The sequence below is a fragment of the Aulonocara stuartgranti genome (genome assembly GCF_965226115.1).
Source record: "Aulonocara stuartgranti genome assembly, chromosome: 13".
Taxonomy (NCBI): domain Eukaryota; kingdom Metazoa; phylum Chordata; class Actinopteri; order Cichliformes; family Cichlidae; genus Aulonocara; species Aulonocara stuartgranti.
Genome location: NC_138949.1, coordinates 24,771,797 through 24,798,723, shown reverse-complemented (window position 1 = coordinate 24,798,723; position 26,927 = coordinate 24,771,797). Strand labels below are relative to the sequence as shown.

General features: G+C 40.7%; 1 protein-coding gene across 7 annotated transcripts in view; it reads right to left on the bottom strand.

The window, feature by feature from the left end:
- Positions 1 to 255: 255 nt before the first annotated feature.
- cep170aa (centrosomal protein 170Aa) overlaps positions 256 to 26,927 on the bottom strand; it is a 40,264-nt gene continuing 13,592 nt past the window's right edge. The window contains exons 4-23 of one of the 7 annotated variants that reach the window (XM_082558016.1): positions 25,498 to 25,587; positions 23,208 to 23,286; positions 22,665 to 22,723; positions 22,341 to 22,566; positions 20,442 to 20,579; positions 17,001 to 17,174; positions 16,361 to 16,675; positions 11,922 to 12,287; positions 11,389 to 11,678; positions 9,714 to 9,806; positions 8,938 to 9,055; positions 7,199 to 8,770; positions 6,888 to 6,938; positions 4,796 to 5,054; positions 4,423 to 4,654; positions 3,832 to 3,999; positions 3,644 to 3,732; positions 3,433 to 3,526; positions 3,271 to 3,322; positions 256 to 2,913 (exon numbers count right to left, since the gene is read on the bottom strand). In XM_082558016.1, coding sequence (XP_082414142.1) covers positions 2,579 to 2,913; positions 3,271 to 3,322; positions 3,433 to 3,526; positions 3,644 to 3,732; positions 3,832 to 3,999; positions 4,423 to 4,654; positions 4,796 to 5,054; positions 6,888 to 6,938; positions 7,199 to 8,770; positions 8,938 to 9,055; positions 9,714 to 9,806; positions 11,389 to 11,678; positions 11,922 to 12,287; positions 16,361 to 16,675; positions 17,001 to 17,174; positions 20,442 to 20,579; positions 22,341 to 22,566; positions 22,665 to 22,723; positions 23,208 to 23,286; positions 25,498 to 25,587 — 4,800 coding nt within the window. In that variant the 3' untranslated portion in view covers positions 256 to 2,578. The remainder of the gene's footprint in view (positions 2,914 to 3,270; positions 3,323 to 3,432; positions 3,527 to 3,643; positions 3,733 to 3,831; positions 4,000 to 4,422; positions 4,655 to 4,795; positions 5,055 to 6,887; positions 6,939 to 7,198; positions 8,771 to 8,937; positions 9,056 to 9,713; positions 9,807 to 11,388; positions 11,679 to 11,921; positions 12,288 to 16,360; positions 16,676 to 17,000; positions 17,175 to 20,441; positions 20,580 to 22,340; positions 22,567 to 22,664; positions 22,724 to 23,207; positions 23,287 to 25,497; positions 25,588 to 26,927) is intronic. The other 6 variants (XM_082558019.1, XM_082558021.1, XM_082558017.1 and 3 more) reach the window with 6 other exon arrangements.

The following is a 26,927-nucleotide window of genomic DNA, read 5'->3' as shown; positions in this document are numbered from 1 at the left end:
TAAATTCCTGCTCTTACAGGATCAGTGAGTGTCTGTTTAAAGATTATTAATTCCAGTAAGATAACACATCCTGTCATAAAACTCACACCAGTTTCTTGATCATGAAAATGGGTTCACAATGAGTTCAAATCTCTGAGAATTGTTTCCAGCACCTTGTTTTGAAGGCAAAAGTGCAGTACTAGCAAGGTGTACCTAATGTAGTGAGTGGTGAGTGTTTTTTTTCACTGCCTAGTCAAATGAAATTGGACAGACAAGTGTATGGCTCTTTTTTATTAACAGTAAGAACCAATGCAGATAACTGAACAAATATAAAATGCATGAAACATCCACAACATATTAAAACAAAAAAAAAAATAAATAAATAAAATGGTTTTTTTTTCTTTACAAAAATAACAAGAAAAAAAAATACAAAGACCACTGAGCAGATGACACATGTAGAGTTTTAAAAAATAAGCCTGTACCTAGCATTCACAGTCCCCCAATTTATATTTTTTCTGATAAAATGGGAGAAAATAAAAAATAAAAACACAATTAGAGGCTTCTTCTTCTTCTTCTTCTTTTTTTTTGTACAGGCAGAATAGTTCCAGAGAGGCAAGGCAGTCACGTCTGATATCAGGCTAAATGATATCGCTCATCTGATGCAGCCTTTGACTACTTCTGCATGAAAACACACCACAATCTGATGTGCAAAACCAGATAAATCTTCCTTAGACGACTACGTCTTTTTTTCTTCTTGTAATCAATGCCCCCCCAGCTTCAAAACGGGCACTTTGAGGCATTGAAAAACATTGTACAGTACGGTATAGAGAAGGAAATGAACATGTATTGTGGTACCTAATTCACTATTCCATGAGCATCTAAGTACTAATACACTTGCCTTTAAGTTGTCTTACTCTAGTACACAGACTATAAGCTGGAGAGAGATTCAGAAAATGGTTAGTCCCCATAAAATAACTACAAAAGCAGCAATGTCAATGAGTAAGAGGTTAATTATACTGAAATTCCACAGTATCAGTAAGATAACAATGCACCTTCTGTATATACACAAGCAAAATTCATTAAATCTTCACAGACGGGGAGCTTATTTTGTAATTATCTAATCAATTCAACGACTTGATATTTTAAACCATAAAAAGGCTTCTTGTGAGGTGCCTATATTCTTTTGACAGCACATTAATTGAAACTAACCCAGCAGCTTTTTTCAAGTTCAGATTTTGTATGCACAAAGAAAACGAACAAGTCAAATCATAAAAAGTGTCTAAATATAAAACAGTGGTTTAAACAGTGACCTTCTTTGTTGCTACTTGAAACAGAAGTCAATCTGTGACTTGGAAAGAAAAAAAAAAAGCAGAGAAAAAGCCAATTGGAAATCATAAAGACACTTAGGCATAGATTCTCACAGGGGCCAGAAATATCTGTTTGCAATTATTAAAATAATGATTCGTTATAATAAATAATCTTCTTGAATTCTTGATTTGCTAACAGAGACTGGGTTTTGACATTCAGAGAGGTGGGTGAACTGCAGACCAGATCACGTTAAGATGAACTGCAATATCAGTTGATGACTTTTTAGTGTTTGGAAACATACTCGCTTTGGTAAGTGATTATCATTGGTTTCCCTTAGGCTGTTACTACTGAGTAAAACCACTATTCAGTATTGTTGAGAGCAACCCAGGCGCTAGCTTGCAGGGAGAAAACACTCTGCTCTCTCATGCATGTGCTACTGCTCTGACAAACATGTTTCCAGCTACAAGGAGGAAAAAATGGGGAGGACAGAGGGGAACATAACAGGCGAACAAGAAATAGGTGAACCGACAGATGGGGAGGCACTGCAAATCAGTTTGAGAGATGGCTCGATGGACGGTTACAATTCGGAAATATATAAAACATCTGCAATTTGGCAGTTCCTGGCATAAAGCATGTCTATTTATGACTGTGGTTTTTCGGGGTGGTTATTTAAGGCTGCTGAAATATTCTTTGCACTGGCGTGGAGCTAATAAATTATTGCAGTGTGTTGTATTTTGTTCTAGTGTAAATAGAACATGTTTTGCAAGTGTTATGTTACAATGCAGTCTGTCATGAAAGTGTTAAAAGTCTTTGAAGTAGAAGGGATACGGGGTCATGCTGCTACTATGGAGGATATGTTTTAAGGCATGTCCTTAGTGTAGAAGGGGTCCAGACACACGGAGAAGGCAAGAGGACTGGAGGAGACTGTACGCCCACAGAAATCTGTCCACTGAGAGAGCACCCGACCGGTACCGCCATGTCAGCCGGCCAGCTTGAACAGTTCAAAGTTGAAATGTCAGTCTTTCATTCATGGGTCAATTTCTGTTCATGGTTAACTCATGATGTATCAGCTGAGGGTCAGAGAGGGGAGTCTAAACGTCAGATGAAGCACTTCAATTCTGGTGAGGAGAGCTTTTTTTTTATATTATGCTATAATCTTAGACTGGTATAGTCTCAGAATGGCCATTGTTCTGTCATAAACAAATAAACAAACAAAACAGTTTGAATGTTTCTACATGGATCACCAGCCGCTAGCACTCCAATCCATTTGTTTATTCACATAAACCAAACTTTATTTCTGGGCGATGGCCTCCTCTCCGCTCGGCCGGATCCGGCTGAAGCTAAGACCTCCGACTGCCGATTTACCCAAACCAATGCTGGTGTCGCGTGCTTTCTCCTCCGTGCTGGCAGAAGAAGTCTGAACCCTGGCGGAGGCTGCTGCTGAACCTCCAGACCCTGGAAGTATCTCCGGCAGTGATTCTTTGGCTGGGGGTGCCGACCCAGGGCTGGTAGCAGAGGGGGGAGTTGTTTTGGCGGCTTGGGGCTTTGTAGGGGTTGTGGGGCTGGTCAGGCTGAGGCTGGCCAAGGCATCCAGAGTCCCATCTGGGTCTACCATCACATTGATCACTATCACAGAAATAGACAGAGGGTCAGTGTGTGAAAGGCTTCATGTAAAAGCCAGTGTATATTTTCTATTGTAAAATATAGTTTTTGATCTGGTCTTGCTTTAAAAGCCACATGCACAAGTGTAGAAGAAGAAAAACATTTCAGATTTGCAGAGAATCTTTCTGACACCTCCATTTCCTACATATGTGTCCGTCCCATTTTGCAGGGTGATGAATTTTCAGCATTTGAAAGAAATCCATCATTTTTATTTCTTTTCCCTTAGTATTAAGGTGCTTCTCAACTTTTAAATACAAATAAACAGAGTTGAGATGCAGGAAAATGTCTACGACTCTGAGCGAGTTCACATTTATAATTTACCTTGAAGCTGCTTTTCGACTCTCTTCAGTTCAAGCAGAATACCAGAAATTTCCTGTGAATGGAGGGTGGAAATAAAATGATTAGGAAGTAAAACGATTGGGTTCACTTAACACTGGGAATTGTTTGTCACTCGATATGATTCAGACAGATGAATTTACGCACCTTGTTGGAAGTTTTAAGGAGTGGTACTTCACTCTCTGATCTTAGTTTACTCTCAATTTCATCCCAGTTTCTGTCCTTATCCTTAAACAAAATCCTGGAAGCAAACATTGTACAACAGGTCACGTTTGTATTCAGGATCAATGGGTTAGAGTTAGGCACTGTAGATATGTTGTTAAATGCTAATGGTACTTATATCAACAAGTATACTCACCTTATTTTTCCTGCTGTTTTGTCAATGGAGTGCCTGATCTTGGTGGACAGCTGGGAAACTGAATGGAGCAGCAGGCTGTCTAACACGGCCTGCATGCACACAGAAGAAGAAACTGACTGTTAAGCTGACTGCTGAATGCAATGCAGCTTCCAGAAATTTGGTGTCATATGTTCTTGTTTGCCTCTCACCTCCTCTCTATTCCAGGTGCGTCTTCTTAAAGCTCGAGGCTCCAAGTTGTCAGGAGCACGGGGCCGGAGCTCTGCTGGTTTACCGTTTATCTCTGGTGGCTTACTAGTTGAAATCACAGGTGGGATCTTCCTGAAGTTGAGGCTCTCATCAAACACCCGATCAACCAACTAGGCAAAGAGGGGGAGAGATGGAGCAGGGAGAGAAGAAGGATGTCAAAGTTTTGAACCGAAAGTAGAACTTCGGTGTTGTTCTACTTTAGTTTAACATAGTATGTGAGAATTCATGGGAAATGAAAGAAAAACTCTATCAGTAAAAGCTAAGCAGCTCTGAAGCTTTTTAACTGTTTAGCCAAAGAAAGTCGGTTTTTAGTCTTATAGTAGAAAAATAATAAAAAAAATACTCTCTTGGTCAAAATAAGGATAAACAAATGAAAGTGGAGTGCATGGGACTGTAATACGTGAATACCACACAGCAGGTGAGATCAAGAAGCAGCAGAGAGGCATTTTTTTTAAATGAAAGCAAAACATTAAGATGGAAGAGTGCAATGGAAACACACGCAATAAGGCAATAAGAAGAAGAAAAATGGGCACCTTTTTCATGCTGTCCTGTATATCCGGCTGCGTAGGACGTGCAGGGCCTACCTCTTCCCGAGTGTCAATGGCCGATCCTGGAGTGGTGGCAGCGGTGCTGACTGTGGTGCTGGGTGCTGTGCCGGATGAGCTGACTGAGTCAATCTCGCCGGCAACATCGTGGATTTCACGAGCCAAGATGGCCAAGTCCTTAGCCAGGTCCTGGCTGATCCTGCGCACACAGGGGAATAACCTGTTAACCATCAGACGGGGTTCTTTAGGACTCGGGATAAACAGCCACATGAACACATGAAACCTGCATACACAGAACAGCATATACAAAACCGTTAAACCATTAAAGCTCAGTTTCACTCAGTTCAGTGTGGATCAGTACCTGGCTATCTCCTCGCTGTGTGCTGTCCAGTCCCTGATGTACTCCTCTTGCTCTTTCATGCGGTGTTTGATCCCCACTCCACCTGGGCCCGTCACCCCAACTGGGCTCACAGTGGCGCCGAGTCTGGAGTTGCGGTGTGGGACGATGTGATGAGGCCGCACGTGGGGCCGTTTCGGAGAATTGCGATTGGAGCCGAACTCTTCCTCCGAGGTGGAACCGTACTCTGGTGGCAGACGTCTCCACCTGCTGCTGCTGGACACTATGATAGAAGTGCATGAGAAATGTCATCTTTCAGTCAAAAATATCAGTTATTCATAAAACAGATAAATGTGCTTATAAAGTTGAGATGCTTTGTTTCTGAGGAAGCCAGCAGCCGATTCTGCTCTGATCTGACAAAATATGAATGTTAAGCAGAGGAGAATGGATGCTTCCTTGTTTGTTGACAAACACAGATATTTCTCAAAGGCAACGACGATAAGCTTGATTACTGAACTGCCTTGCTGGGCTTGAATAAAAAACGATGGGAGAATAAGAAGCGTTAGTGGTGCCAAGTATTTCAGGAATACTATCATTATTGCAACTTTGCTTAGTTGTTGTATGGACTGATGCAGCAATGTTTGGAGTTTAAAAAACATAATTAAAAACAACAACAAAAAAAGAAACACTAGTTGAGTTTATTGAAAAGCTCTTGGCCCATGCTGCCAACAAAAGCATCCAACAAGTTAACAAATCTTGTTAGAACCATGTTAGTGTATGTTAACCTGCTTCAAAATGCTCACACACCAGAGCCATTAATGTACTGTAACTGTGCCATGATGAGATGACACAGAGTGCTCTTCCAGTCTTCTCAGAGCGGAAGTGTCTAGATCAGGGGTGTCAAACATAAGGCCAGAGGGCTAGAATCAGCCCAGCAAAGACTCTAATTCAGGACCAAGTAAAGGAAGGCATAAACAACACCAAAGTAATTAGGTATTCGCTCAACAGTTAAATGAAAGAAAATTTCCATGTTTTTCACTATCAACTATAAAACCTTCAGGGTTTTTTACAATAGGACTAAAATAAATGGTCAAATAATGGTCAAAAAACCTTTTGCTTTAAAATTAAGAGACAGCCTGAGCAAAGACCTACCAGAACTTCTTCTGTAATTCTGCACGTCTTATAACTTAAACGCAAAGAGTCGTGCTGACAGATTTCTTTTTTTGCCACAAAGTGGGCTGTACGTGGTCCGACACCCCTGCTCTACATGTAAATTCTCCACAAGGTGGAGCCAGGACCACATAATCACAGAGTTGGAGATCAAATATCAGATCTTTGGATAGAAGTGAAGCTTAATCTTTAATACATCGCTGTTAGCATTTATACCTGCTATAAAAAATTTTTGTATACTTTACAGAGCTGATACGACTGTATTGATTTGCTATCAGGAGTGACACTCGGCTGATCATATTGGAATTGAATATGATTGAATTCACTGAATCTATAAAAGCATTTAAAAAACATGGTAAACTTGTAAAAATCTAGCTACTGCATCAGCACAGTAACCAATCTAGATACAAACAAATCCTGTTACCATTTGCATCACGGCAGTTTTAACCTTGTGCTAATTAATAATTACATATAATACAACATACTACTACAAAAACAGAACTAGGAAACCTCTGAAAAGGTGCACTTCAGGCTGCATGTAGCATGGGATATAGGGCCAAACTACAGATTTGACGCAGTAAGAGTATGGGTAGAGCATTCGAGTCCTCATCACAGCAGATTTTAGGTAGGAGACGTTAACAATACAAATATGCTAGAGCTGGGTCATTGTAGTTTACGTTGACATTTACTGGTGATTTACTAAGCCTTTGCATTTTTGTATGTGGCAATTTTTGCCAAAGAAGCTACTCAACGTACATACATTGTTTTCATTTAACTTTTAAATGCAAGCAGCGCCATTTTTAAAACTGAGTTGCTGCAGTAACACAGTTCAGATCCTGTGGAGCTCAACCTTCTATTCCTGTGACCCAGGTCTGACACACACTTGTACACACTAGACACACACACATACACAGTCTAGTTAGGCTCTATAGTCCTGGTACAGTACCCATTAGCTCCTCCTCTGTATCACCACCTGGAGGTTCGGGTTGAAAGCTCTCTGGATAATGAAAACCAATGCACCAAATCATCACAACACGGTGGAAATGTTTGGACACAGATGTTTACACACTGACATGTGAGGTATGCAATGATGTAGATGTAATTAGACTTTGTCATACTTTTTTATAAAGAAACTGATAATTAGGTCAAAACAAAAATAAAATGAACAGCTAAAACTAGAATTCTACTTTTTCCTTTCTCTGTGCAACTAAAAAATCTGAATCAATCAGACAACAGTGCTGGAGTAGATGTATTCACCTGTTGGTGAGCAGTATCCCGCTGTAGTGGTCTTGCTTTTGGCTTCATTCAGTTTGGACACGCTGTTGGCTCTCATTCTGGGTGTCAGCTTGTTCTCCGTGGGTGTTGATGAGCGCAAGCCCAGACGCAGAGCAGTCTCTGATGATAGCCGGGGTGAAGAGGTGGAGCTTCGGGTCACTGTACACTCAGAGTCACTGCGGGCTGAGATGGAGCCCAGACGGTTTCTTCGTGGCTGCGCCAGCAGATCCAGCCGTGACATCCCTTTCCGGCCCGATGGCGGTTTTGAGGTGGAGCTGGTGGTGGACACCTCAGAAGCCACAGACACCCTGTCTGCATCAGCTAAATCCGTGTCAGATGTGTCTCCCAGTCGAGCACGACGGAGAAGAGAAGCTCTTGTGGGTCGTGGCTGAGGCAGTGAGGCTTGCTTGCTCAAGGAGGAGGCTGTGGCTGCATGAAGAGTCCGGCTGGTTTTGGAAGAACCACTGGCAGATGTCTTTGCAGACCTATCAAGTTTGGATTGCAAGACATCATCTGAGCCGCGTCCGTGTGTTGAGTGCCCCAGAGGTCCAGAGTAGGTCTCCTGGTCTGAGGAGAGGATGTCGGAGATGGGAAAGGATGAAGTCTGGTCGTCATCAGTGAGATCTGCCGAGGGCTGCCGTGCTCTGGAGGAGGCAGAAGATGGCTGAACAGAGCGACGTGCATCAGTCCGGGTCGTTGCTTCGACTGGCCTGCTTTTAGTCTTTCTCTCCAACCGTTCACGAGCACTGGGATTTGTGATGCTGGTTTTGGAAGCTGTGCTCATATTGCTTTTCTCCCGGTGCATACTGCTGAGGGAACGCCGTTTTTGTACACTGGCTGCTGCTTTCTTATCTGCCGATTCAGCCACATGACTAGCTGTGCTGGCTGTGTCCACATCTGATTCAGGAGAGATAGAGTCAGTCCGAGGGAGGAGGGCTGAACTTGAACCCTGAGCAGTGATGCCAGCTTTACTACTTTTCTGATCTAGTTTGTTTTCATCTCTTAGTTTGGCCTCTAGGAAAGCCATGACAGCTTCAGTGTCCTTCAGGAGAGTTGCAGTATCCATGCTGCCTACAGAATCACTGCGTTCACGTCCATTGCAGCCTCTGTTTATACGTGGGATGAGCTCGGCAGGGACGCTGGCACTGGGCTTCTCAATTGTGAAACTGCCCTGGCGGACTAGAGGCTTTCCAGACTTCTCGCTTCCTTCTCCTGCTCCTCCTCCTTTCCTCTCCTCTGACTTCTTCCTCCTCTCAGTGCTTCCAGAGGTCCGGAGAGAAGCCTTAGATGGAGAGGAGGTGGAACTTTGTTTCCGTTTACTAGTCATTTCGCTGTTCTCCATGGGAGTCGGGGACTCCCCGTCTCCCTTGTTCTCTTTCTCCTGAGGTTCAGTATCCTGCTTTTCCCCAATCTCTGACCTCAGAGTCTGGGTAGCGGATTTAGCCCGGGAGTCATCCACAGGGAGCTGAGGGAGGGTCCTACGCTTACGGTCAGTCAGACTGGAGGAGGATTCGCCTCTGCTGAGGGAGGCACCAGACTCAACAGTATTAGCACCTATAAGAAAAAACAACTTAATTGTGATTCTTTTTTTTTTCTTTTGTTTGCATGAAATTAAAAAAAAAGATTTTCAGTCCTAGTTCTACTTTGAAATAATTAGCATATCAAGGTTTTAAAAATGAAAACATATTGTGTTTAAAAACTGAGTTTCCAATAGTATCTACCTCTCTCTTTGTGCAGGAAGCTGCCTGTTTCTGCTCCTGAACCCTCTGGGTCTGTTCTTGTGTGATTGGCTGCTATGCTGGCCCACTGAGAGACCCAGCTAGAATCACCAGGGAGAGCCTGGGAGGACACAACAGGGAAGAAAACAGGATTGAGAAAATTACAATAGAGCTCACTTAACTTAATGGTGGCACAAAAAATACCCAGGAGATCACAACAATTGCTATATCTAAAAGCCATTAAAGTATATAAATGATGAGAGAACTGAGTTAGACTGTAAGGATGAAGATATTTCACTACATTTTTATTTGATATTAAAAAAAATAACAGTTTGCTATATGCTCTGTGTGTTATTTAAATACATATAAATCACCCAGACAGGGGGGCATAAAAGACAGAAGAACAGACAGAAAGGCTGTCATTGCACACACACGCTGTCCCCTCCCTCTTGTAAAACTGCCTAAAGGGCCGAGCATGTCTCTCCTCATCTTAGTATGATCTAGGTCACTCGTAGGGAGGACTTGCCTACTCCCACGAACAGGCTTAGGGAGTAAGTGCCATCAGAGTTATTCTGACACACAATATGAAGCTTAGTCATGAATCTTAAGTCTGTTATATGACACTGGACTAAGAGGCTATTGTCAGTACTTTAACATGCTAATCTATAGGTGAACATAAAAAAGCTAATCAAAGACAGAAAAAGGAAGAAAAATACTATAAGGGGCATAAAAAAGTAACAAAGCAAAAACAAATAACCAGTTCAAGTTCTGTTTTCTACCTCTTTTCCACTCTGTCCTGCCTCCTTTCCTTTTCCTTCTCCTTTCAGGTCTGACAGAATCGATGAGTCTTTGTTCTGCTGCACACCAAACACCTAAAAATGTGTAAAAAAAGAAGAATACAAAAACGTTTTGCTCAAGTACAGTTAATCTTTAGACAATATGCACATTTTGTATGCAACAGAATAATGGTAGTCTTTGGAATGAAAATGAAATACCGCCATAATATATTTTATAAACATATCATTCAACAGTTCTCCTACTGAACAAAAGTGAACTAAACAGAAGTAAGTGCTGTTGAAATAAAGCATTAATTGGGTCTGGTTATTTGAGTACCATGGCGACATAAAAAATATCAGTCACACATCACACAGACACACACACACAGACACACATGCACTATTTACAAAAGAAAAGAGAGCGAAAGGCGGACAGACTGTGAGCAGTGTGCCAATTAGCGTGTCAGCTAATTACAGGAATTAGCATAACAACACTTCCAGTTTTGAATGTAATGTGCCCAGACTACCACTACCTCGAAATACACCCCACTAATTATATCACAGCTCCTCCTAAGATAACACCTGCATGCAACACTTGAAGGGACAAGTGCCACACTAAGATGTCATTTAGTAAAGTTAAAATCAGGCCTGTGTGATAACCTTGTAATTTAATAACCCACAGCAACAACCTGACTTCCTAAAAAAGGTTTATGTGCAGCCAATCCCAACTTCTGAATCGGTTAGGTGACAAATAAAAATACTGGCCATTGTTAGAGTTGCAAACTTTCCTTTCTACAACTTTCTAACCTTAGCAAGTAAAATTGTCTCTGTAAATTTAACTCACAGTCATCTCTCTAAGTGCATTTCTTGCCTATTTCCAGTATGTTTTCAGTGACCATGAAAAAGCTCTATGGCATAAGACCAGTGGCAGCAGTAGGAAATTGATGATGGTGGCACAGCCTCCCTGGAGCATTGTTTAATAAAGCAGGACAGTCCTTGATGGAGTAAGTCTCTCCAGGCAACTACAGAAGCATTAGCTTTACCAATGGGACAGAGAAGATGGGTGGTGGTCAAAAAAGGCAACAGAAAGGGGATAGCTTTGTTTTAATGTCAACAACGCCAAGTACTCTCATAGGACTCACTACCCCTAAAACTGCCAATGAAGCAGGTAATAAACAGACTATTAACCTTGCTCTGGCCTGTTTATGTTGGCTCAGTTACTTTCTGCAGTTACTGCAGAGACCTTAAATGATGCTTGTCATTCTAACTGCTACTTTTATGGTCAACGTTTGGAAACGAAAAGCAACAACACACATAATTTTTGTTTTCTTGTGACTTTGGAGGGATCAGAACATAAAACATTAAGACTCAAACAACAAAATGCAACAAATGTCCTTTAAATAACCCACATTTAAATTTACTATTGTAATTTATCGTATACTATTTACACAGCACATCTCAGGTGAAAAAAAGATTTCAATCTAGGTATTTAAGGCTTTACAGACTTACAGATTGTTTCAGTTTGTTATGTAGAGTTTAGGATTTCATTTCTGGAAAATATGTTTTTAATCACAAACTAGTGGTGATGTTTATGGCCCAAAAATGTGGGATCCTAAATACATCTCATTTCAAGTACTGTGAAAGCTGGGGCAGAATAACAGACATGTTTCCACGCTACCTTGTCTATCATTCGCCTGGCCTCCTCTTCCTCCGGGTTCTTGTTTTCCAGTTCGATGGTGTAGGTACCTTTATCACTGTGGTCGTCTTCTGCCTCCACACCAGCTGTACTTGCACCTCTGCCCACAATTGATGTGTCCTCACTGGGGGTGGTGGGGCTACCTGTCGCCAGCCCGGTACTGGCCGAGCTCCGACCAATACTTGGGTCCTCTGACCTCTGTTTAAGAAGCACTCGGGCAGCTGTAGGGGCACCTACAGTCACTGTAGCTGGTATTGGGGCTGGGACCTTACCTGAAAGGTACACACACAGAGCACAGAAATACAGCTGTTAAAAAAAATAATGGTCACACATACATAAAATGCTTTTCAGAGGATAAATAGTGCCTTTGTGTCATTCCTTTACTTAAATAGCTAAACTCCCAGTATGTCTTATTATATTTAATGGGTATAGTTTTAAACATTTACTTTGGAAAAGACAAACAAAATCTGGTCATAGAAAGAGTGTAAAAATACATTAAATCTGAGTTTTATTACCTGAGTCTGAGGCTGTTGTGGCCGAGGTGGAAATGCTAAACACCTTGGGGTGAGAAGGAGGCTGAGGACAGAGTCCCTCTCCACCAACTCCTGCTCCCAGCAGGGGTGCGGTCTGGGAAAATGAATATGACCGGCGCTTGCGAGGATTTTCCTCATCATAGAACTCGATCATAAAAGCAGTACGAGTCCCAGTTGTTCTGGTCCCACTGACTGTTATGTTGCCCCCTCCTGTTTCTCCAGATCCTCCTGCTCCCACGTGGCTGTGTGACGCTTTTAGGCGTTCCTCTAAAGCATGGCGTCTGTTGGCAAAACGCAGCCCCAGCCCATTCTCTGAGTCGCTCTGGGTGCCATCCTCATGTTTGCTGCCTAAAGGGACAAAAAAAAAAAAAGAATTATTTTAATTGACTATATTGACCGTCCACATATTCTCAAGCGAAAGATCTTACATTTACATCACAACATATATGCAGAATAATTCCACAGCAACAGGCCACAGCTTATGTAAAAAGATGCAATATAGCAATGCTGTGCATACAGCAGCATGTGCGGCATGTTCTGACAACAAGCAGTTAACACAAGAGCCAGGCACACAGAACCACATCCACCTAAAACCACATTCGTAGTCTAAATGAACTATGAACTTTCAGTTGTGACACACACATTTAACAGATAAAACAGACACTAAATTCACAACCTACCGCATTACTCGAGTTATTCTACATTTGTATCAGTCTGGGTCAAGTCATCACGTCCACGCTAATCCAGACATGCCACCCACACCCACCACTATCCCTGCCTACTTCACTGACAGCAAGAGAGGCGAGGGGGAGGGGAGGAGGAAAGCATGGAGAGGGAAGCGAAGTAGAAGAAGGCTGGACTAGAGTGTGTGCGTATGTGTGTATGTGTGTAGAGGGGGTTCAGGCTGAACAGAGAGGAAGATTGGGGGATGTGGAAAATGAGGAGGGTGGAGGGGCAAGGAATGAAAACAGATTAAGTGTGACAAAAAGGAAAAAACAGAGACTGAAGAATGCTCAGGATACGGAATGTATTGTCATTAGAGCTAAGAGAATGTCACACAATCAAAGACCTAACCAGTCACTGGCATTTAACTAGCTGGCAGTCAGTCCATCAGGATATGGGAGAAGCGAAGGGAAGGAAACACCACAGGACTGGTGCTGCACATGATCACACACATTGTATAAACCCAAAGCTCTGTGATATAGTTAATACTTTCTCCAAAATAATACAGGCCCCAAAAGCTTGTTTTTAGGCTGTTTTTCACTTCAGACACAATGTGCAAGTAGTGCTACTGAACTGCCCTCTGTGAGAAAAGAGGACAAAGAGCCTAAAAGATGCATACATGCTGAGTGGTCTTGAATGGCTTGGCAGGTTCACTGTGCACAGACTGCTCCTTTGAATCTGTTAACTTTCTAGATTAATTTCATTGTAATCAGGACTGAGAGTCAAGTTATGGACAGTACTGAATTAAAACTGGAAAGCCGGTAAACATTAGTGGCGTATCAGGATGACACATTATTTATGTTAACAGGGACATGTGTACTTACAGAAGCTCCACATATGACACACTTTAGTTTTCTAATTACTTCTCCTACTTGAATCTATTACTTTTGTTTGTTTTGTCAAGTCTAAGAAAGTCTGTTTAAAAAATGTGAGAGCTGGAGATCTAAACAGCGATACACCTTTTGAGATAACCTCTATGCCACCCCAACACTAGGTGTCTCTGTTTTGCTTTGGTCTTGTTGTGCTTTGGTGGATAGCTGGATGAGCTACACCTGGGCCCAGTATGCCCAGCTTTAACAGCTCCCTCCTTCCTGCAGACTGACTGGCTATGCTACAGTGAACTCTTTTAATTTAATCATTTTACTTTTCATGCATGCTGCCAGCCACGCATGCATGCATTATAATGCTGACTGTCTGATATATGCAAGTTCTTTTAAGTTGATCATATTGTTTTCTACGTTTCTACATCTAGTTGTGTCTTATTCTTTGCTATACTTTTTTTTTTTTTTTAAATCTGCCTTTTACAGGGCGCCAACCTTCATTCAAGTACAATATTAAATTGCAGAGCACCCCTGTAAGTACTTTTTCCACACTGGGATATCACAATGATTCTGCTGCCTAGGGCATAATTCAGAGTCTGTGGCTCATTTGTCACATTCCACCGGCCACCTCCTCAAAATGTTCCATCTTTCCAAACTGTAGTTTATTAAAGCATTTATTAAAGCATCTATTTCATTAACAAGAAGAAAAAAAAGAAAACAGTAGCTTGAAGAGATCAGCAGATAAGCAGACAACGAGAGGCAGGTCTTTCATGCTGTGTGTCCGAGACAAAGAAGCCCTTGGTAGGGCCAGAAGAGAACAGAGATGTCTGTGAGAGTCCAGTGCTCTGTCCCACTCGCCCCACTATGACTCACAGTGGAGCTGGCCTCTGCCCGCACACGCACACACGCACACACACACACAAGTAAACAGACACACAGACATACAAAGCTCAGCAAGAAAGTACTTACTTTACATGTAGACACACTCACACAAGCAGGCAAGCAAACACACAACCTCAAACATACACAGAATTGTACTGTATGTAAGGATACACTGCAAGTACAACACATACAATTGAATTTAAAGTCCTGAGTATGTGATAGGCTTTAACTATTAGGGCAAATTAATTACATTTCACATGAAACACTCATCATTAATAAGAAAATGAATTTTGTGTTCTTAATAACATCTCAAATCACACATATTTGGCAATATGCTGATAAGCGTGCAACAAAATACTTACATTTTCATGCATACACATGGCAGTTCATATTCTAAATAACCAACAGTATAAAGATATATCATGTAGACTATTTCCTACAGTGAGAAAAGAAAGACTTACCTTGATGGTTAGAAATCAAAACCTCAGTTGCTTCTTCTCAATTTTCTTGCTGAACCTCTGCTACCCTCTCTGCCTAGAACCTCTATGACACACCCTGAGCACATCTCACAAGCCTCCTCTCACACATGCCGCACTGCTTGTCTGCAGATCAGTGCAGAGCATGATTCCAGCACACACATGCAGCAGACGCAGACCTGGCGAATTTCAGCAACACAAATGAACATGTAAGCAGCGCATGCTTCGCACACGCACTCATCAGCACTGAAACGCATGTCTCACACATGCCGCTGCAGCCTTCACACACAGACACACAGACAGATGTTCAGCACTAGTGCTTGCTATATATGTCTGAACGCTCGCCTTCCCTGCCATCATTTGCATCACTGTTACTATAACAACTAACTAAAAAAAAAGCTCCCTTCCTTTGCTGCCTCCCTTTCCGCTTCTACTGCAGTGTACACAAGTCTCTCTCTCTCTGTCTTGCTTCTCTTTGTTTAGTCACCTTGGCTGCAGTTACTGCAAATACTGCTCTCTCTCATCCTGCTTCTTCCTACCTTCCCTCTGTACCTGTCTGCAGATAGCTTTTCATCCAGCTGTCCACTTACCCTCTATCTCCTTGCTCTTCAGCCACATTTTGAAAAGACTGCAGCATCCAGCAACCCAAAACTCGTATTAAAATAATAGTCCCATAGCTGAGCCATTCTGACAGCCCATTAACATGTGTGTTGTACTAACTCCATCTAATGAATTACCTTCTCTCCCTTTCACTTCTGCTAATAGATTTCCATTTTCATCAGCTCGCATCTGCTGGTCCCTTCCCTTACACATGCCAGCACTATCATAAATTGGCCTTCATTTAATTGACTCAAGACATGTGCATGGCCTAGCCTAGCATCAAACCTAAACTCTCTTTAGAGGGAGAGAGCACAAGGCTTAACCTTGCTTGGTTTAATCAATTCTCATAAAAACCCATAGCAGCAGGAGCCAACTCAGCAGCTGGCTGCTTGCAGGTAACGGGGACAAAGAAACACAGAGAACCAAGAAATCTACAGCAATAGTATTTTTAAACCTTATCCCACACATAATACAAAAGAAGAAAAACATTTTTCTGATCATGCAATCAGGCTTTAAATGGCAGGATGTATTCTATGCATGCATGTGAGTATGAGTACTCTTTTCTGCAAACAGGAAAAAGGGGCTGAGCTATACAGCAGCAGAGGAATAGGCATGGTATTCTCTGCTAGCTGCTAATCTCCCCTGCTTGGCTACCACTGCCAACAACCTCTGGCAAAGAATCAACTCCAACTTCACATAGTATGGCAAATGACAGTGTGTTAAATATTGTACTATTACAGTAAGAAAGTGAAATTAGAATGACTTTGCTGGTGAACTAACTGATAACTCACAAATAAGGATTATTGTAGGGACTAAATGGGATTCTTTTGTTAGAGGAAGGAGAAATAATCAGGGAAACCAAAAAGAGGCACAACAAAACACACAAACTACAGACATACAAATAGTAAACGCAATCTACCTTTCAGTCTTTTCAGATGAACTGGCACATCGCTCTTGATGCTCTTGCTGCTCTTGCTGTCATCCTCTGTCGACTCGCTGCGCACAAGAGTGGGGTCATTCTGGGCTAGCCAATCAGCTACTTTGCTCTCAGATGCCATCATAGCAGCCTGTAGGGTACTCAAGTCCCTTCCTCCTGCGCCTCCACTTCCTGCTCCACTCTTCTTGGAGCGAGATCTGTGGTGATCGGGTGTGAACTTTGACACGTGGTCTTTAATGGTGACTTTCCCTGGAGACGTGTTGTCAAACTCTATGGTAAAGGAGGCGTGACCTTGAGCTGTGGAGCAGACATACTACTGTGTCAGTCAGTACTAAATATAAGTTTGCTAACTGAAGCACTTTTCTAAAAGAAAAAATGCATATAACCAGATTGTGTAATTATACAGTAGTGCATGGACATTTGCTAAAATGTACTCAAATAAGCCAGTGTCACTAGCAGAATAACTGCTACTTTGTCTGCACTAGATACACATTGATCTCTTATTTGTGCCATAAAAGATTTCTCAAAAGTTCAACATGAATAACATGAAGAATACAAAACATAAATACACCTGCTTTTATCAAGACATATCAAAAAGAATTAAACATATACTTCACTTTACCTGTAGTGATGTGACTGGCTGTGCCCTCAGTGTCCTTGGTAGGAATCTCATGGATGCCGTTACTGGCCATGTGACCCTCCTTGGTGGGGATCTCAAAGTAACTGGAATCATGGGCAGTGGGCGCATGAAGACCACCCTCTTTAGCTTTCTCCCCTCGATGTGCCTCTTTGCTTTCTAAGTTCAGAAAATACCAAAAGATGCATTCGAAAATAGATCAAATTTGGGTAGGCAATAAATATTTGACATCAGTGGATTAAAATAAAACCACCCAACCAACCTGTGAAAATCTTAGCCAAAATTAGATGGTGAGATTTTATTTTGGGGTTGTGTTGTGTTACCAGCTTGTGGACACAGCACAACACTGTTCCAGCTAATGTGCTTTTGCGCTGCACACATCCTTTTTAAAAGAAAAACACAAAGCTTCCGGTACCAAAAATTTTGTACGTTGCCTAAAGACTCCATATTCTCAGCTTCTATGTGGAGCACAGGAATACATTACTTAGTCGACACAGATGAATACTAGATTTAATTTTCAAAGGATATGAAAGCGAAAATATTGAAAATCAAGCCATTCAAGACACAGATCAATCCACTCAAGGTTTGTTCTTCACATCAACTTTCTGTTTCTCATTTTCACTTTCTGTCACTATAAAAAAAGAAGTAGTGCTGGCATAGCTCTTTAAAACCTGATTTCGGGGGACTTTTTTTCTCATTTGTCCGTATTAGCAAACAGACCCTCTGTGAGATCTGAATATGACAAATGATACTTGCAGAAATTAGAAGGGCCATCTGCTTTATGTTGGGGAGCAAACGTAGGAACATATGGCAATTGACAAAAAGAAACAAGAAACAGAAACTGTCTGCACAATACAAGAGTGAGCAACAGTGAACACATTTCTAATAAAATATTTATTTTAAATATATCACAGAGCTGCTTAAAGACTTAGGACAGAAAACAGGACATTCCAAAAGGTACAATCTCTTAGTTAAAAGCTGCACTTTCCACTTCACTTTACTTCCCTCAGCTCAGTTTAGTTGATTTTTTTTTTATCTTTTTGAAACTATCAGTGGCTGCCAGTGTAAGCGGCTCAGCAGTTTTGGAAAGATTTACAACACAGATTAAGACTGAGAGCAAATATGATGTACTTTAGATCAAATATGTGCAGTGATGCTTAAGATTCAATGACTATGAGAACACTGTAATACCATTGAACTAAGACAGAACACATGGTTCAACTTTCAAACAGCAGTACTACTACACTGTTCACATTTCTTCTCTGTGATCTCTTACCTTTCAGGGCCTTCTGGTGTTAAAACAAACAGTTTTAAAAAGAGACAAAACAATATAAACAGCAACAGTTATTCCTTTAAAATTCTGATGAACTCAGAAAACTTCCTCTATCCCACTCATGTAAGGAGTGAGTTAGTGTGAACATAAGTCATCTGAGAATCACTTACATTAGTCACTTCTGCAAAGTAAAGAACTCCAATAATAATTTTATTTAACCGCTAGGTTCAAACTAACTGCTGAATGTGTTCCAGGATTTCTGTTGGCCTAACAGTACAACACCAAACCCTTTCTCATTTCACAGACTTGAGAGTTGAAGAGATTTCACTGACTGGACAGCTCTTCAATGAGCTGCTGGCAATCAAGTGCAAGGTAAAATATTAGATAAATACAAAGCTGACCCAAACTGAAAGCATTTCACCAGCTCCATTGCTCAAAGTGTATGGATGAGAAAGTGATACTTACAAAAGAATTAGAGCGTGGTTGGCTAATGATTGCTGCAGTGTACACTTAGTGTGGTCTGTTTGGACACTCTGTGTGTGTGTGTGTGTGTGTGTGTGTGTGTGTGTGTGTGTGTGTGTGTGTGTGTGTGTGTGTGTGTGTGCTGGGAGGAAAGGGGGGAGCTGGTGCAATGGTGTAACCCAATCAGCTTGAGCAACAATACATGAGGAGGGGAGGGTAGGGGACTCTGACAGCACAGCCTATTCAGAGGGAAACATAAAAAGACACACACTAAATTTAACTGAAGTACACATACATGCTACAAAGCACACAACCAAACAGAATCGCTTCCTATCCCCAAACCTCTCTTTCTCGCTTTCACTTCCTCCTAACTGTCATATCTGAATAAAATGACCTATTAGGGGAAATACACATGGAGGTAAAGCCACACCATTTAAAATTAAATGTCCACTGATAACATACTGATAAATATGCACGCCGCTTCACAATCCAACGTTTCAACATTCATCTTTTAAAAGCCGATGCTGGGGAGGGTAAATGCCTTTTACTCACCCGCTTCCATAACTGAAGTAGCCAATCCCATTTGGCTGATCTTCTGGAAACGTTTTTTTTCCGTTTGGTTTCAAATCAACCCTTCACACTTTTGCAGATTTACTCCAAACTGACAAGCTTTTCTAATCTCACTTCACCACAAAAATATGACACTAAAATCCACAGAGTGATGAGAATCGTAGAGAACGGAAAGCACCTATAACTGACTGTTAAAAGAGGTAAAACAAAAAAAACAAACAAACAAAAAAAAACCCCCAAAAACCCAGTCTTCTTTTACCGACTGGCAAAGATGCTGCCAGACTATCCATCCAGATGTAACGAGAGATTTGAGGATGCTTCAGTCTGCTCCAGTGTTTTTTTGTGTTTGGTTAACCTCCCCCCACTCCTTCTGGTCCACACTAAACCAGCCTGGCACAGACTGATTTTTTTGTATCACTGAGCTGTTCCACTATTCCTCTAATCCTGTTACTCTGACTATCGGCTTCTAGTTAACGTTATTCCCTCCTCAGTCCAATGGTCACTGTCTAATCGCATAGTGCAGGCAAACAGACATACATGCATACATGCTATGAAAAAGGCCTTTGTGTGCACTTGGACTGTCACAAATACAAAAACACAGGCTAGTTGGACATCACCCCTTCAACACAAAGAAAGCAAATAAATGGAGCTGGAGGACATTAGGATGACTTAAGCTACTGATTCAACTTAACATAGCATCTTTAATGTGTTAGCTATTTAACAGCAACGTTTCACAGTACATTGTAACTATACACTGTAAACAGTAAAATACTTTGATTTTAAATTTTTTGCTTGAACTAAAGCAAATAGAAGCTTCATTTAAATTACTGAAAGTGCATCCTATTATAGAGTATGAAATTGAACTTCTACGTCATGTCTATTTGTAAAGCAGTTACCAAGTGCTAACAGTAAAAACACCTTTTACAAACCAATCACAACTACACAAACTTTATTATAATATGTGGAAATCATTTGGCATTCTTACAACTATGTTTTGAAAATGTAACACTGTCATTGTACATGTACATTGTACCTGCTTGCTGTGTATAAACCCAAGAAAGCACATGTTTGCATTTGATCTCTGAAAGTGTAAAATAATTCAAAATCTCACAGCCTCCTACCTGAGGTGGAGCTGTCATGCTTTTTTGTGGATGTCCTGTTTTCCTGTTTGAAAGAATTCTCATCATCTGCGTCCCCATCCCCCCACCAAGATGGCTGGCCATACAGGGGGGTCCCACGAGGCAGTGCTGTAATATCCCCTGGGGCAAATGTTCACACAAAAACATTTTAACAAAGCCTTGCAGTGAGTCTACGTGTTACTCTGTGAAGGCGAGTGTTTATTACTGACTTTACATACTCAGGTCATATCTAGATAAACAGTTCACTGAATCACGTTGCACCAAAATTAACCCAGCTGCTCCTTGCGTATGTCTGTGTTCGTGCTTTAATTCCCCCTAGTCAGGTCTTGCAACACTGACCTATTTTCAAAACTTTAGCCAGCTTGGTCGAACACGCATGTGAACATTCAATGTTTTGGGTTCTTTCTCTTTCAGAAATAAATGGTGGATATGAAAGACAAGCTTTCCATTTGCCTCCCTGTTCCTATCAGACTATAAGAAAAGGTACTATGCTCCAGTGGTAACTCTTAAACTGAGTAAGGAAGTGAGAGGAAACATCACTGAGTGCTGTATCAGAGGACATCTCGTCAAGTTCTTTGCATTCTTTCCTCATCTTATGCCTTTTCCCCTCATTTTAGTACCCTTCACCTTGCGATGTGTTAGTTTAAACACAGTATATCCAGATAATTATAGATCCTCAGTGCCAAATTGTTTACAGTGAGTAGGGCTGATCTATATAAAAACTACTGAACGTATGTTTACTGTAAATTATAATATGTGGGTGAGGTCTGGTACTGAAGCAATAACACTGAGATTGCATCCTCATGAAAAACCGCATGAGTGTTATTTAAAAACTGAGTGGAAGATCAGGCAACATGCAAAGCTGAGTGTATATCATTGCCTGTTTAGGTCCAAATTTATTTCTGTGTCTGTGTATCTTACTGCATTTTATAGACAGCAGAGCTGGGATGTTGGTTTGCATTATTCATTCAATCTGACCCTATTACAGCTTAAGCTGTCTGTAAACCCAAGCCCTCTATGGCCTTGTTTTAACATCTGGAGATTAACCAGAAACACTGCTAGCACCCCAACATGCCCACTGATGTCACTTATTAGGGACACCCTCAAATGTAAGCCGTCTTCATGATAATGCTCAGCGCCGGGCAGCAATTTTTCATGTGACCATGTCCACCCCCTACTGGCCTAACCCTACCACACTTAAATTACACAATATTCTTATTTTAAAAAAGGTTTCCTTATTTGGGAAAAAACATCAACAAAAAACAACAACAACAACAACAACAAAAAAAGACACAAACACTAAACCAGGGGTGGGGAACTCCAGGCCTCAAGGGCTGCTGTCCTGCAGGTTTTAGATATCACCCTGGGTCAACACACCTGAATCAAATGATTATTTCATTACAAGTCCTCTGGAGAACTTCAAGACATGTTGAGGAGGTAATTCAGCTGTTTTGGATCAAGGACACACCTAAAACCTGCAGGACACTGGCCCTTGAGGCCTGGAGCTCCCCCACCCCTGCACTAAATGATGACATGAATGTGAAGCCTGAATGCGAATATAAAGCCTGCTCTCTCAGGGTTGTAGAAAGTGAAAAATTCAGTGAACTGCTTGTGAAACTGTGGTATTACATCTAGAGGTTTTAGAGAGTATTTGCAGAACTATATATCAGAACATACATTTTCTACTTGTTAATATCAGCATAAAGCCATTACTAAACATTTGTATTGCTTTTGTTGTTATTTCAGTCCCAGGGCTACTTTTGGATCACCACAAAATTAAAATTCCACTGAAGATATCTTTATTCATAAGAGAAATTTGTAAATTTAAGGAAACAGCAGACTAATTTACTTTTCTACATTTACTTCTGTTTTGTCTCTTACCTCCTATCCTCTCTTCAGCTTTGTGAGTGTCCACAGGTTTGGCAGATGACTCTTTGGAGGAAGTGACCCCATCCGTGACTTTGCTCTCCCCTGATTTAGTGTGGCTGGGGGATCTATGTGCCTTTGTTGGGGTCTTACTGGGAGATTTGGTTGTGGCTGTGGTGCTAGCGGTTTCACCAGTCGATGGTTTCTTGCTGAGTTGGAGGCCAATGGTGAACTTTTCATGCTAAAGGGAGAAGAAGAAATGGACACATAAAATGAATAGCCATATATGTAGTACAATGCAACTGTGAAACATGATCATGTTAGGACAAAGGTCCTCACCTTTAGAGCTTCCTCAGGCACAGTGAGTTCTCCTCTCACCACCGTAAAGAGATTGGTATGTGAAACAGAAAGGTTAAGGAAATACGGGTCACCATACAACTATGACATGATTACAGACACTAATGCAAGCCCACAGGTGGGGAAGCACAAATGAGGTAAGGACCTGCACAACCAGGTTTAAAAAAATACAAAGTAAAACTAATTTAAATGATTCTAATATTTTCCCTATTTTAATTAGAAAATAATAATAATCTAAAAATGCTAATCTATTGAAAGAAATTATTCATAATTCCCTATGTATTGTTATAGATTGATAAAAGTTATGGGGTGTCAGGCATGAGCTGTTTTGGCTTCTGTGATGGGGCATGACACAAACTGTTTAAGAACTGATACACTACTGCAAGTTGTGAACTCAACTATGTTTCTAGGTCACAACACAAGTTTGGCACCTTGGTGAGAATAAAAAATTTTTCCTCAGCATGTTCTCTAAATGGTGAACATATTGCTGGTTGTGTGAGGGGTGAACAGATTAGTGAAGGATATCATATCCAAACCTCAGCTTGTCCTCTAACTTTAGAGTGATGTACATCTGCTCCTGAATGCGGACATCGTTTACAAAGGTCTGCAGAGAGAGGGTACAGAAAGGCGGTTATTTAAAGAAATAGTCACAGTAAAATTCCAAAAATAACATGTGCTTTAGTACTTTAAGTACTATGGTTGACATCTTTCTTTCTTTATATTTATTTCCTTTTCATCAACAATTAACATCCTAATGTTTAATGTTTTTTTTAATATACAGCCATTATAAATCACAAAAGCTCACAGCAGGGACAGTAAGTAAAGTAAGTAAAGTTTATTTATTAAGCGCTTTTCATAGACAGGTAGTCACAAAGCGCTGCACACAGAGATTAAAATAAACAGTACGATAAATAGCAAAATGCACAATATACACAATATAGAGTTTACAGCTTGCTTGGTCTAACCAACAGTTCAACATGTAAAGATATTCAGGTTAATAACATTCAATACAGGACATGACAAAGCTTCAGATTCATAAAGTAAGCTAAAAACAGATGATGTTCAGCATTTTTGCAAAAACAAATACATCACTCAGCCATCTATGTCTCTAGCTTGTTAAGAGGTTAAACTAATGGATGGATAAAATGATTAACCGATTAGCAAAATAGCAACAGATTAATTTTCTAGTGATAAAATAATCAACTTAAGATTACAGCTCTAGTCTAAACAGCCTAAACAGTTTACAGTTTTAGGATTATGAAGCTAGGATAAACCAATCCGACAGATTTAAACACCAATAATAAACTTTCATATAGTCAACGGGGCTTCTTATATAGGAACCACGACTGGTCTGGATAGCGTGGATCAAATGCCAAAGCAAATGAAATCCTGTATTTCTTTGTTTTGTTTGGAGTTTTGCTTTCCATTTCTCTCCTTCTCATATCCCCACACAACCCTTTCACCCTTTTTTCTACTGTACAGCTCTGGGAAAGATCAGGTTTCACTGGATAGCCAATGAAAATCTATCACACTTGCACTGCTGTTGTAATAAAACATTCCTGTCTTCTCTCCAGTGAGATGAAATCCAAATATTTCAACAACACAGCTATGAAATGACTTCAGAAAGACAGTAAATGGTGACACTGTCCAAACATAGCTTTTCAGACCGTGGCAAACCTCAGTATATCCACTGACTCAGCAGGAGAAAACTTCCTCTAAATCCCGTCAAAGAAGCTGGACGGTTAATGACACAGCAGGAAGCGGCTCTGACTCTGGCTTCCTGTCTGAGAGCTAGAGAGGATGTGAGGGGCATTGTGCATATGTGTCTAATCTGGTGGGCTGTGACTGAGTACGAATCATTACACATGACTAACGCCATGTGGTAGCTGCGTGTAACCAAGTTTTACTGAGTCAAAGAGACAGAGAAACCAAGAATTACAAAAACGAATATAAATGTGTTCCCCATAATTCTCACATGCATCATGCTAACATCAATTATGGTGTTTGTTATGTGGTATTTTGGGATGAATGTACTGCTCGAATTTTGGTATGAACCAATTTAATCTATTCCAACTTGGGTATCACTATCCATTACCCTAAATATGCAAATAATTATGCTTTTCTCCACACATCTTTTATCTTATACCCAAAAACATTACGCATCTACAACAAACTTATTAAAAATTCACAAAACTTCGTGCAATAACAAAAATTTATAATGCTTATTCTTTATTTCATCTTCCACAATAGCATTCTTTCTGCCAGCTCACATGTTTACAATGTGTATTTCAAGTAGCATCAGAAAACACTGACAGCTTTTTTCTTCCATTGTCTTCTCATAAACCCTTTAGGGAGAGTTATTTAAATCAATCAAGGTAAGAAAACAGGTCCTAAAGATGTGTTTAATTGGCAAATTGACTCCTTAATTCATGTTCACATCACAGAGTTTGCCCTTAAGCAGCAATTTGCATAATTGGGTTTAGATTCAAATTGATCCAAGCCTTGATATGAATCTTGATTGACAAGGTGATTGATTAGCAGCAGAAAAGAAGTTCCCAATGACTTCCAGAAATAAACAAATCTCTGACCTCATCTCCATCTCTCCTACTTTTAACTTGACTATATTGAATGTTTTGTTTCTTTGTATCTATTGGTCTCTCTCTATTTCTCTCTATCCTTTTATTATCTTACTCCTCCCCATCTGTCATCCATCCTCTCCCCCTTTTCCCTTTGCTTTTTGACTCTGTATCCTCTTCTAGTCTTTTTATCTTGATGCTTACTTCTGTCCTTAGCATATTTTGGTGTTTGTACTCACCCCATTCAGACTGCCCAGATCCTTAACCTTGTGTTCATCAGTCCCAGGCTCGTAGTTGATGACAGCATGCTGCTTATCCACACTGCGCGACTTCAAACAAAAGGAAACAAACACGAAACATTAGCAAGTGGTAACAGCTGTTAATGTGATTATTGACATCTGGACCTCAAAATAATGTGTGATTGTTGGCTTTACTCTTCATGTTTGCTGTTGCACTCCAGCACAGATTCACAGGTTATTCACACTAAACATCAGGACAGTAACTGTTTCTTACATAAACGATTAGAATACTGTATGTCACTGAACCGGAGCCTTTGTGGAATTATCAGAATCCATGACAATGTCAAGAATGTAACTCTGAAGGTAAATATCAGGGTTACTGCATATGATATCTACTATCATATCAACTCTAAGCATATCAGCAGGTATTTCAATGTCTGTGTCGGGGCTCTTTGTAATCACTTGCATTTGTACACAGCTGTACACACACACACACACACACACACACACACACACACACACACACACACACACAGTAGACAAAGAGGAGCAGTGGAATAGTAACTGGAGATTGGAGGTAAAATATTGATTTTAAGCAGGCTGTTTGGAGGATAAACAATTTCCAGTAGAAACACTGCAACCTTCTGCATAGCTAAAAAAAAAAAAAAAAAAAAAAAAGATGGCAAGAGCCTCGGAGAGAAATATGCTGTGGAATTTGGTAAATATGTCTCATGTACCAGTGCCACACAAATGTTTCATGTATCTGAAGAATTGCAATGACACTGACTGGTTAGCAAATTTGCTGCAGTCAGATATCTACTGCAAAACCCTAAATCTATAAAAATGCAAATAAAGCAGGACAACCTGGAATTATTTTGTGTGGAAATGTCAATGTTTCCATTTTAATTTTACTGTTTGAGATTGAAAAGTCTGCTGGATCTGGGGTTGATAGTAGGCAAGTCATTTCTCAATGATTAGCTCATCTGGGAGTGACCACATTTCTGTTGCCAGCCTTAAACCTCTCCAACGCTGACAAATACAGATGTTATATCCGGTAAATATGTGCACAAGCATAAACTCAGGCTCGTCTAAGGGCTTTAGGGTTGTGGAACCACAGAACCTCTTTCACTAACCTGTTGAATGCAAAATTTTAACAATGCAGATGTCACTGAAAAGAGGGCCCAAGGGCAGTGTTCAAAGAATCCATAACAATACACAAAGACACAGATGTCAACAGGACTGTATATACTCACAGAGGCGATTGGTGACGAAACACAGGTAACAACGAGATGCAAGTGGAAACAATCAAGCATAGGTGAAACAAATGATGGCAGGGCAGACAAATACAAAGGATGGAAACTATAAAAGTAACAGATACATTGGGCAACATTACAAATAGAACTAATAATGACTAAAAATAATCAAAGACT